The sequence below is a fragment of the Egretta garzetta genome, unplaced genomic scaffold (genome assembly GCF_000687185.1).
Source record: "Egretta garzetta isolate BGI_Z169 unplaced genomic scaffold, ASM68718v1 scaffold326, whole genome shotgun sequence".
Classification (NCBI taxonomy): domain Eukaryota; kingdom Metazoa; phylum Chordata; class Aves; order Pelecaniformes; family Ardeidae; genus Egretta; species Egretta garzetta.
The window spans coordinates 1,724,164-1,737,216 of NW_009260026.1; the positions used below are offsets into that span (position 1 = coordinate 1,724,164).

Consider the following 13,053-nt stretch of genomic DNA (forward strand, 5'->3'; position numbering starts at 1 on the left):
ACCTGGAAGGCAGGAAGAAATCGCTGTCTCCATCCTGGTGCTGCCCTGCAGAGACACAACTGCTTCAACTGTTAGTAGTTCTTCAGTTATTGGTTTGGAGGCCAGAATCTGAAATGCTGGATGGTTTGTATAAGCCAACACCAAAATGCCATATAATACCTGTGATTTATAATGCTCATCATATGCAATTTTGAGAATTTGAACTTTGAACAACCACAACAGCTAACATCCTCCAGGTGCAAAGCAAATACCACCTAATTAGTCCTGATGACATCACTCTGAGAAATGCATTGATGATAATGCTTATTACCCCTACCATAACAGTGGGAAATTGGCCTAGGGCTTAAATGACCAGCCAGGAGATGAACTGGTATTACACCTCAGAGCCTCCTCTCAAACTCACCAACACTGCTCTAAATATACTACTTAGTAGGGAGTTTTCCTGATTTATTAGAGAACTAAAACGAGACCTTGAGAAAAGCCTCCTTCTGTTCCAGATGTTTGCTGATCAGAGGGATGACGTGGTCTATCTCGGCTGCCGGTCCAAGTTTATCTCGACCTCCGCACCAGTCTTCATCCCGTCTGTATTCTTGCTCCAAGCTCTCCAATACACTGCACACCTGAAATGTGCCCATAGCACAACAATTCAGTTATCTACAATCATAACCAGGAGGAACATATTCAGTAAAATTCTATGACCAATAACATTTCAAATCTAAAAGTTTTGGTCTATGGGCCAGGGCATGGAGCATAGCGGGATATGAAACAGGCCCTGGACAGAATGATCTAGCAGTCGTTCTTACCCATAGGGATCTCTACTGTTTGGGATACAATTCATCTGGTTTAAGGGTGATAAATCCTTCTTCTCTTCCAGTGGATAACTGGGGGGGAAGCTCAAAAGGTTGAATCAAGGCAGGGGTCAGTGTTGGCCCCAGTGGATCATTCAGGAAACAATCGCTGTTCCGGAAGGGTGCTTTAGATGTGTTTAAACTCCACTGAAGTCAAGGGACTTAGCACATACTTAAAGAAAAACACATGCTTAAATACTTTCCTGAAACAAAGTCTGAAGCTGGAACTAATTCTCTTCAGCTGCATGTTAGTTGCTCCCTATACAGCTTTTGTAAAGACTGATGGAAACCAATAGACATTAAATCAGTGTTGCAACCTAGGTGGATGCAGGTGTTCCACTTTATAGGGCTTACACAAGTGTCTTCTATCTTGGTAGAATAACGGCAATGAAGTAAATAAACCAACATGGTCTGGAAACTGCGTGTGCAATGGCCTTGGACAAGGCTAAGTCTTTTGTGTTGTAGATACTGAGAATGACTCTTAGTGGCCTGTGCAGGCACTAAAAAAAATGCAAAAGTTTTTGGGAACATTTGGAACTTTCCTTTTTTCTCCCAGAGGGCTCTTCCTACACACTCCACTGCTGAGATTACTCAAGATCCAGTCAGTTATTGGTGGGGGTCCAGCTAACCATGTTCACCCTTTTCTTGCTCACTCCTGCAAGTTTTATATGTACACAGTTATAATTCAGAGGACCCTACATGCTCAAGAGCATAGTCTGGAAGAGACTCCAGCATCACCCACCAATCCTCCCCGCTACTGCAGGCCATTTTCCTATAACTCCATCCATGAACACATGAAACATTGTTTTAAAACTGGTGAACTGAGGTGAACTGATCAACTTTGCTACCAGGCTGTTCAAGGACCTTATGCATTTGACAATCTGAAATCATCTTCTTGCCTGGGTGCAAACCAGCATTCACCCTCAAACATTTATCTGAAAGCAAGGGCCCCTCATGTGTTATTCAGGGGCAGAAAAGCATTTCCATTTTACTTCTTAATTCTTGAAAACTTTGGTACTCTGTTGGACTTTGGTGACATAAAAAATCGAAATAGATGGATTGCCCGGTGTCTACATCTTTTCAGAAAGGATGGTCCCTGCACATGCAAATATCATCTCTCTGTTAACATGATGAGAGAAATTTATAGTAAGTGGGCTGTCAAAGAAGTCAGAGAGAAATTGGGCTATTTGAAAGCCAGGGCTCCACTGGTTATATCAAGAACATAGCATGCTCGGTGAAGACAGGCACGAAAATGGCTGGTTGTGACAGCCTCTCCACCCTTTTAGCTGCTTTTTCTAGATACTCAGAGAATTCAGGAACCCATAAATTACTCAATCCAATGTCATCTAGTCAGGGAGCAGACCATTAAGGACTGTAGATCAGTTGTGCAGCTCAAGAGGAGACAGCAGACTACATACAGCAGTGAGTTTATGAGCATTCAAAGACTGAATGATCTTTGCCCTAAATATCTACTGAATAGACACAACTAACGAATGACCTGGTGGGCACCGCGGTATGCTTGTCTATGACATGGAAACAGGAAGAGACTGAACCGATAAACTACTGGCTATGCATATTTTGGGCAGCACATTTGACTGTCTAAAGCACTAATGAATCCCTTAATGGTTTTCATTTCTCACAAACCTCCACCAGCAGTAATTCATTTCAATCTTGAATGCATCAGGGACTGTAAATCTGTTTGAAACTCTTCACAGTGAAAGGCATTCATTACAAGGAACAAATTCATCTTAAACAGTCCTAAAAATGCATTAAACAAATGACAGCAAGAAGTACCCCAAGCATCATCTACAGCCTTGATGTTCAGGAAAAAATAATCTCTTTCCATAATGATAATGCCCATGGCAGGGGAGGATGGACTACATGATCTTCAAAGGTCGTTTCCAACCCAAACCATTCTATGATTCTATATATTTATTTGTGCTAAAAAACTTCCCATGTCTGGTTTTCTAACTGATGAACTAACTGTGTGATACTAACAATAGAAAATTTAATGGAAATCACTGCTGCCTTTTGTATAAAACCACAGGTTCCTACAGTGTCCGTGCTAACACAAACTGCCTGGCTGCAGTAAATTACATCACACTGACACTAATTCTCACTGACTGCAGTATAAATGGCACCTGTTTGTGCAAGGGATGATATAATCCCACCATACCAGCAGCCAAGTGGAAAGTGTTTTGCAATTTGTGGACGCCTGGAATGAAGTAAAGTTGTGTCAACATATAATGGTTACTGCTGTAATTATCTGTGTTGCAGATAGATTTAAGAGAAAACCCTTCATATCTTGGCATCTTTTTCAGCTTGGTGGTGTTTAACTGCTAGGGAAAACACTGGCTAGCATTGCTCACAAAGTAATGATTAATTGCAAGAGGTTCTCAAAGAAAAGTAGATTTATATTCCTCAAAATCAACTCTGATATCACAAGAACTTGAAACTAAAATGTCTGGATTTCAGAAATTCTTCCTGTTGGAAAGGGGACAATTAAAAAAAACTTAAAGAATTACATTGCTTCACTGAAAACTTTAAGATTAATGTTATTGCAAACTGCTGGTTTTTTGGTTTTTTATTTTTTTGGGAAGTTTTTTTGTTGGGTTTTTTTTGTTGCAATACTTGTCAGAGAAACGACTTTTACTAGTTCAAACTTTGGTCTCCATGTGTGGCTTAGCATTGCTATGCCAACGGAGCAAACATCCTTTCAGTTAATTTTGCCAACGCTGTGAGATCCCTTGCTGGCAGACGACCTTCTGCACCCTGGGTCAGGCACACCTACCAGTGCTGCCACATTGTGGAGTGCACTCACATTGGTGTTTACCAGCTGCAAGTCACCTGAGGGCTCAACACTGGCCCTATTAAGGTGACACAAAGGTTTATATGCTCCTACTGTGTGGATGGAGATGTGCAAACATATGTAAAGAGACAAAGGGCAGCTTTTAAGGGCAAACAGGACTGACTGAAGCCACCTTCTTCCTACTATTGGGATTACTCAAGGAAAAGGGAGAAGAATGAGCACCGGTCCTTAGGGGTATTAGCAGAGCAAGTATTTGCAACAGTTAAACGCTCTGGAATAGTGCAGAGACTGCACTGCTGATCTCGGTCAGAGGCAAGACCTTCGCACTGTACACTGGGAGCTAAATCCCAGGCTGTAGCAATATGCTATGATACAGATATGATACTGTTCAGCTCACCTGCTCAGAGGTTTTATAGAAGGCCACCGAGGCATTGACAAGTTTGAGCCTGTCCTCCATCTTCAGCATCAGCTGCTGCCAGTGCAGGGCCACCTTTTCGGCACACTCTCTGATAGCATCAGCATCATAATGCCCAGCCTGTAGCAACACTTCAGCTTTCTGCTGGACCTGCAGGGCACTCTGGTGTGTCTTCTGTAAGGAAGTGGCATGAAAGAGGGACTGTGTATGAGGGGAGGAAAGAGAGGTTGTATAGATGTGCCAGATGTATGGTAGAAAGGTGAAGCGAGGTGTGAGCATGGAGATGCGAGAGAGTGAAACATTTCAGAGTTATCTTCCGTTAACAGTTACTTTCTGCAAAGCATTTTAGTTTCAATTATTCACACACACTTTCAACATGTTATTAAAGCTTGGTACAAGCAAGCACTGGCTAAGATGGGTTAGCTCCACTGATCAGCTACTGCCCCTTGGGCCACAACCCAGGGTGGGGCTCCCGGTGGATCCATTTTGACAACCCTGATGCAGGCAGCTGTTGTGCTGAGCTCCCACCCAGCCTGTACTCAGTGCTGACTGCATCCCACGCAATCTGCAGATAGAAAAGCAAACACCAAAGAGTTGGTAAACTATGGGCCTAATCACCCTAATTTGACTCTTGCCAGGCAGTTTGCTGCCATCAGCAAAATGTGGATGGAGACAATTACTCATGTGTGTAAGTCTGTCCGCAGGATACAAACCATCAACCCTGGAAGACATGAAGATGCCTTACTAAATGGCATGAACCATATCACAAATATCACCCCCTACAAGATACATTTCTGAAAGTCAATTCAGTCATATCGGAGCAACACTATGCTATCTTGAAGGGTAGAGCGGGGGGAGAGTCAAGCCATTTTCTCCACTGTTCCCCAATTTACCCAGTAGCCACTTTATAGGCAGGACTCAATTATTTGCCCCATTTCCCAGCCTACACCAGCTCCTCTCAGAGTAACCAAGTGGTGGTTACACCTTCCTCTGTGGGTTGATGGGAGGAAAATAGCCCCTGGCCCTTCACAGCCTCCGGAGTAACCGTATTCAGGCACAGTTTAGTCCAATATTTGATTTTAATCTTCTGAACAGAAGCCCTAAAATCTCCCAAAGACTCCTCTGTTCTGCATCCCATTTGTAACTGCTGCTGACAAATTCTCATGTGATACTTTTATGATCTAATCCTTGAACCTGGAAAGAAGCTTGAAATCATCTGGTAATACACTGATGAATAATGCAATGCAGAGAAAGCTATTAGCAAAAAAAAAGGATTAATACTTGGCAGAAACATTTAGGAAGATGTTCAAGAACAACTGGTTAAATTTAATATCCAGCTGCTTTACTGATGTTAGAGTTGTAATACTTGTTTTAAATAGACTTTAAAGGATTTCAACTGAAAATCAATTCCACATCTAGAATGCCTTTAGAGAACAGTCTGCCCTGTGTGCTTTGCTGATGTCTTCCCCATATTGAGCTTTAAATACTTTAAAAATTTTATCTAGTGTTTTCTCCCTTTGAAAACTTATTTTCTCCTGATTGTGGCGTAACCCTCTTCTCCCTCTGTGATTTGCATTTACCACCAAATACAAGCACTTCCCCAACGGTGGTAAGCTGCGATAACACAGCCAGTGGGTGTCTTGTTCCCCACTGCTGTCTGGTGACAGCTGCCAAGATGTGGTCAGCACAGCTTCGTACCAGCCAGCTCATACAGATTTGATAGAAACCTTCTTCCTTTTCCCTTAGGAGCTGCAACAGCTGCTCCTTCCGTATTGTGAGTGGAGCTGGATCAAAATAGGTCATTAGCTGAGATTTAAACTCCATACTTACTAGCAACACTTTCAAATATATTGACTTATTTAAAGTTTACCAGAAGACATAAAGACACTTTTCCCCCTGTAAATCGGGCATGTCTTCAAATCTTCATTATGGAAATAGTATTTTCATAATTTAGTTTTGGTTATTTTCAAATATAAATAAACCACAGAAAGGGATTTTCCAGCTTGTTCTTTGCTCTGTAAAAAGGTAACAATTAACATAATCTGGGAGGCATATACACCTTGTTAAGCAGGAACAGGAGAAAGCAACAGCCCCTCTTTCTCACAACTGGAGCGAGCACACCCTGTGAGCGTAGGGGTTGTTTGTAATGACAAAGATATATAAAGTACAGAGCCTGACTATGAGTCTTGTAGTGCCCAACTCAGGGGAGTCCATAGCCACCCACCACCTTCTCATCCAAAGGAAAGCAGCTCAGAGGAGGTGCTGTTCCTTCTGTCACATCCTGGTCCCATGAGTGAGGCAAGTGAGTTGGCTCACAATTAGTTTTCAAGAGCCAGGTCAAAGATTTGCTACTCCAAGGCAAGCAGGGACAAAAGCTCAGTTTTGAAGGCAATTCTTAAAAATCGCCCCTCTTGCACCTTCTTCAAAGTAAAGTTATTTGAGAATGTGGGTTTGAATGACTGTCTCTTCTGCTGTCAACAAAAGGAGAGTTAAATGAAAAAAAGATTTCATGTGAAAGCATTATCCAGTAACAAAGATATTCATAAATGAATGCTGTGAAATGATCTGCAACTCGTGGACGTGGGAAGAAAGTGACTTCACAAACTTTTCCCATTTTCAGCTCACTTTGTGAATTCTAATTTCTTTGATTAAAAAAAAAAAGACAATTATCAGGAGATGTGTGAGTGTCATTTTCATGAATGGAAGGCTGATATCTGCAGCCAAAGAATTAGCTGCAGATGATAAATAATTTATTTCACTATTAACCTCTGGCTGCATTATGAGTTTAATGATAAGTTGATTCTCTAAAGTTTATATTCCTTCCCTTCCTTCAAGCAAGCAATGATTGATGCCCAGAAGATAAACTTTTGTATGATGTTCACCTAGGAAGGAGAAATGAAGTTAACTTATTTGTGTTACCTCTATGGCCAGCTGAAACTGCTCATGCTCTCGCTGGAGCTGCTCAGCTTCAGAGAGGGAGCTTGCATTGACAAGGCTTGCATTCAGCATCGATTCACCATTCCGGATCCAGCCAAGCACCTGTAAAGAAAGGATGTGCTTATGGAAAGGTTGCTTCAGTACAAAGGTTCATGTGGTCACTGACCAGAAAATGCTTCAGCCTGGCTAACAAAAAGGTACTTTGCCCAGCGTGGTCTCAGGCTGAATAAGTGAGCAGAAAGAAATCCTAGGATAAGGACTTAATGACAAATTTTTAGAGGGCAAAGAGCTTATTGAAGAAGTTATTCCTTGAAGAATTAAACTCCCAAAGTATTTACATGGATATTCAGATAGCAAAGAGATTTCATTTCCAAGTTTTGATCACAAAAATTGATGTTCCTCTATGCAAATACCCCAGGGCAAACCCACAGAGCATAATGAGGGAGATTTGAAATTAAACATAGAGATCTCTGTCTTTTTCAAATTTCCAGCTAGAATCACAGACCTTGCAACTCCCTTCTGTTCCACTTGCCTGTGTTTCTTTCACACAGAAATCAGAGCTCAGGGGCAAAGAGGGAGAAGACACAACTTGTTTCATCTGACGTGGAGTTAAGATGTAGTTGGAGTTTCCACCTGTATGCAGAGCTAGGAAGAAGTCCCAGGTCTTGCATTTTATATTTAGTCAGGAGGCTTTACTTCAGGGATATTCAGATTATTTGTAGATATGCAACCCACGCTGCAATGACTGCAGAATCAAGTCTTAAATATACTTAATTAATCTATCAAGCTTGTATTTATTCATTTAAGCAGCAGCATCTTCTGCTATTTTAAGACACGTGTTTGGAAAATTAACACCCAGAGCACACACGCAAGTTCTTTGCTGTGTTGTCTTAAAGCCTATTTTCTACCTGTGTGGGTGTCAAATTATTCCAGTAAAGCCAGAAAGTTGCTGCATTCAATTCACAGATGCGCAGGAAATCCTGAATGCCCAAACACTGCCCTAAATTTAGCTCATGATTTACAAAACTCCAAAACTGACATAGTGATTTCCCTTTTGTGCCATCATTTTCACCAAGTGATCCATTAAATTGTCTGAAAGAAATAGGGATTTTCTGTAGTTTTTGGTTTTATTCCTACATCATGTATCACCCTAGTTATAGGCATTCAGTTCCCTGGAGAGTAGGAAAATGAGTTTTCCCCAGGAGAAAGAAAGGGGAGCCATCTACCCACGTAGCTGACCCTAATTTGTAGAAAATTACATTCTGCTCAGTACAATAGTGTGGAAGATTTCATTTGTCAGCTTTCTCTCTTTCATCAGCAGGTGTTATTGCTCCTGTGGGAAATGCAACAAAGATTTAAAGGAAATCGGGTTATCATATGGCAATCTTTTTGGCTGGCATTTTCTATAATCCATCAGACAAGAAAGCTACGTTATTACCTACTGCATGCTACCAAAAGCTGAAGTTAACCAAAGGATCATCTGGGAAAGACTCGAAGTGAGGACATCATAAAGCAAGACATGCTTTCTCATTTTACATACCGTGATATATCCTGACTCAGGCCATTTAGAGTAAAAAAATACAGTCAGAAAACACTGAGTATGTATGCTAAAAATTTAGCAGGTTTTGGTTTTTTTGTTTTTTTTTTTTTTTTTTTTTTTTTAACCAATACAATCAGGGCATGACAGGGTCCTCTTGGGAACAGTTTTCATTTAAGCTGAAATTTTCAAAATCTGCCACAGAGGTTTTGATGCAGATTTCATACAAATGCCTGAGTCTCTAAATAGTAATAAAATCACTGGAAACCTCAGTGTTAAAACAAAGCAACTCAATTAGTGAAAAGCTGATAGGCAACACGGTTGAGTAAGGGGGAAGAGGGACCACACTGAAAGCAGCCAGGTTTCCTCTAGTGTTAATGATACATGTGCATCCCTCCATACAACTGTCTTGTTGACTCAAAAATACTCAGGGTAAAGCAGTTCAGGTCAGGCTCTGATGGACTACATCTTGTCAGCAGTGCTTACAGCACCCTGCCCGACCAAGGCTGCTGCCACCCCTGAGTTGTGCCCCTCCCGCCTTCCCCCCGAGTGTGGGTTCAGGCACTCACTGTGGGGCTCCTGCATTCCCCCTTCCAGGCCCTGTGAGCATGCAAGCACTAGCAAATTTTGCTTGGAAGAACTTAAATAATGACCCTGTTCTACTTGCAGAAGTCTCAACTCCTAAATGCCAGGGCCTCATTTGGGACTGCATCAGCTTTTTCCCTAGTAATATTTTTCTCATAGGTTTTTTTCCTCTTCTTCTTGTGTGTGTTGTTTACATAAAGTAAGAAAAAATTTCAGTTGCATACCCAAAGCTTCTTAAGTCTCAGTGGAAAAACCCAGCCACCTGCAGAGCCTTTCACTATGTCACTGGTTTGGAAGTAGGCTGTGAAATGGTTGGAAGAGAGCATTTACACATTTGTATCTGAATTACAAGACCTGCTCACAGACCCCTACTTATAAGGTGCTTAATAACTTTTCATTAAAATATGTATAGAAGCTGCTAATACAGCACCAAGACAGTTCTCTGATAATTCCCTGTATTAACAGATTCACCATTATCTGGCAATGTGCAGACAGGCCAACAGCAAAAGATGGCTTTAAACAGGCATTTCCTACAAATTACAGATTTTATCAACTTTGTAGAAGCAGTGATTAAATAATGTTGGAGTTAAATAAATCTCCAAAGACTCTCTTAAAAAGCCTAACCATTTTTTTTTTTTTTTTTTTATAGTGGAGAAGCAGAAACACATTGACAGCGTCTTAGATAAAAGCCACGCGCCACTGGAGAAAAATTTCACTGCCAGGCATTGGTTGCCTAACATGGCAACCACCACAGTTCTGAAACAACTCCCACCTTTGACTCCAATTTGCTTAAAACAGGCTACTTCTGCATATTGCTTCTCTGAAATTAAATAATATACCAAGTTCTTCTAAAATTCATACCCTGAAACTCTACCATCTTCACTGAACACAGAATCATGCCTTACAGGTAAAATAAAAAGTGAGGCACCTCTTGTGCAGCCTTCCTTAAGAAACAAGAGCTCTGTGTCCCAGTGTTTCTGTCTGCTGGTTGAGTTTAGTCAGCATGCCTTCCTTGATTTTTCTAAAAAACATTTAAGGCCTTGCTAATGATGCCTGTCAAGCTACATTGGAAAAGATTTTTAAGTTTAAAAGGTGAAATAATATTAATAAATCTTTTACATCTCTGGACCCTTTGCAGCTTCTTTGAGAGGCTCTTACTAACACGGATACAACCACCACAAAGGACATCTTCTGTTAATTTTAGCCATGTTCAAAACTGCATTAGGTTTCCAGGAGCTCTGTGACATTGGGAAAAACCCAAATATATTCAGTGTCTCTCAAATTACACTTATAGAATCATAGAATGTTTTGGGTTGGAAGGGACCCCTAGAGGTCACCTAGTCCAACCCCCCTGCAGTGAGCAGGGACACTGCTAACTCTATCAGGTTGCTCAGAGCCCAGTCCAACCTGGTCTTGAATGTTTCCAGGGATAGGGTCTCCACTGCCTCTCTGGGCAACCTATTCCAGTGTTTCACCACCCTCATTGTAAAGAATTTCTTCCTTACAACTAGTCTAAACCTACCCTGGTTTAGTTTAAAACCATTACCCTTTGTCCTGTCACAGCTGGCCCTACTAAAATGATTTTCCCCATCTCTCCCTTTAGGTACTGAAAGGCCACAATAAGGTCTCCCCACAGCCTTCTCTTCTCCAGGCTGAACAAGCCCAACTCTCTCAGTCTGTCCTCATAGGAGAGGTGCTCCAGCCCTCAGATCATTTTTGTGGCCCTCCTCTGGACCTGCTCCAACAGTTCCATGTCCTTCTTGTGCTGAGGGCTCCGGAGCTGGATGCAGTACTCTAGGTGAGGTCTCACCAGAGCAGAGTAGAGGGGCAGAATCACCTCCCTCGCACTGCTGGCCACGCTTCTTTTGATGCAGCCCAGGGTACAGTTGGCTTTCTGGGCTGCCAGAGCACATTGCTGGCTCATGTCCAGCTTTTCGTCCATCAGTACCCCCAAGTCGCTCTTGGCAGGGCTGCTCTCAGTCCTTTCTTCCCCCAGCCTGTATTGATACTGGGGGTTACCCCGACCCAGGTGCAGGACCTTGCACTTGGCCTTGTTGAACCTCATCAACCTTTGGGCATATTCATGTGGAAGCAAATCTAATGCCAAACAGCAGAAGTGGATGGATAACAGGCACATGAAAAAGGATAAATACACTTCAAAACAACCCGGAAAATAAGTGTAGTGGGACACTGCGCGGATATCTGGGAGTAAATTAGGTCAAGTTCAACACGTATCAAAAAAAGAAATAAAACCTAGAAAGATAAAATAAGGGGACAGGGATGCCAAACAGCTTCAAGCACAGCATTAGAGAATTTCTTTTTTAAACTGATATCTGCAACTCTATTCTGCTATTACTTTTATGTAAGCTCTGTAGTTTCTGTCGGAAATGAGTGGGATCCAAATGAGGGGAAATCAGTCTAGGGCAGGATCTTTCTTAATAACAAAGAGCTTGTGAATCACTGATCTATACTATTTCCACTCTAAAGCAGTTCACAGAACATCTCATTTGGAATTGTTCCGCTTTAATGGCCCCAAACTTCTATTCATTGTCTTGGCATTCGAACCCTTGGTGCATATGATATAAAGCAGAAATCCCTGGTAAATGAGACTTAAATAGATAGAGACAGTTAAAAGACTTTGTATTTCCATGAGCCATTATATCAAAATGCAAACACATGTACATGTAGCAGCCTTGACCAATTTTACTATGTCAGCAGAACTTAACCACAGCTACAGTAGGTGTCTTGCGGCAACCACAGCTCAACTGATTCACAAGAGTGAGAGCAATTTGGTAATGAGATCATCCATTGTCTCAGATGCACTAAAATGAAAGTGAAGGAAATCTGGACCAGACTGGAGATGAACTACAAGCCAAAATCAATATATTTCCCAATTTCACTAAATGGTTGAGAATATGACTCATATACAGGAAACCAAATAGATAGGGCACAGTTATATTTTATCTTTCCTCTTTCTAAGGGAACTGTAGCTGTGGTAATTTACACGTTAATAAGCAAAGGAGTCTTTAGTATTCAGCTGAACAAATAAAATCATTCTTCACTATTGGTTTGCTGAAAGGTCACACAGTAATGAAAGCCCTGATGGACCCAAGCTCCATTAAGGAAATACTAATTCAAGGCAGCTGTTCTCCTCTCACAGTAAGTATTAGATAGTTCAGTCCTAAAACCATTTCCTTTGGTTAGATTTTGGGTTGTAAAAGAGTTAAGGCCCAGCAGATACTTGACAATGAGGCAAGTAACATCAAGTAACTGCAGAGAGTGCTGCACTACCACTGTATGGCTCCAGGAGCAGCCGCGGGGCTGACTGACTGGCACTTTATCCTGGTCAAGTGGGCTAGTGACACGGTCAGATAGCAATAACCAGCTTTTCTAGCATTTTTGTTACACATATTACTCCTCTCTGTTTTCTATCGTAAGTTAAAATGGCTCTACTTCATTATAAATCTACTGCACAAAACCCCAAGCTTAGCTAAGTTGTGGGTAAGAAACTTTGGGAACCTATGGAAAAAAGGATGCACTTCATAATCACATTAAGGTGGTGATTATGAATATCACAGAGTCTCTTTTTTTTTTTTTTTTTTTTTTTTTTCCCCAATAGAAAGCCAAAACACTGTATAGAACTCTGGAGCTTCATCAGGAGTTTGCTTTCAATTATCACAAATGCAATGTCCTGGTTTCAGCTGGGACAGACTTAAGTTTCTTCCTAGCAGCTGGCATAGTGCTATGTTTTGGATTTAGTATGAGAATAATGTTGATAACTCACCAATGTTTTAGTTGTTGCTAAGTATTGCTTAAGCTAGTCAAGGCCCTTTCCAGCTTCCCCTGCTCTGCCAGATGCACAAGAAGCTGGGAGGGGGCACAGCCAGGACAGATGACCCCAACTGGCCCAAGGGCTATTCCA

General features: G+C 41.6%; 1 protein-coding gene across 1 annotated transcript in view; it reads right to left on the minus strand.

The window, feature by feature from the left end:
- The window catches only part of KALRN (kalirin RhoGEF kinase), a 363,097-nt gene that overhangs the window by 166,937 nt on the left and 183,107 nt on the right, over positions 1-13,053 (minus strand). The window contains exons 16-18 of the mRNA XM_035896306.1: positions 6,992-7,111; positions 4,055-4,273; positions 471-620 (exon numbers count right to left, since the gene is read on the minus strand). Coding sequence (XP_035752199.1) covers positions 471-620; positions 4,055-4,273; positions 6,992-7,111 — 489 coding nt within the window. The remainder of the gene's footprint in view (positions 1-470; positions 621-4,054; positions 4,274-6,991; positions 7,112-13,053) is intronic.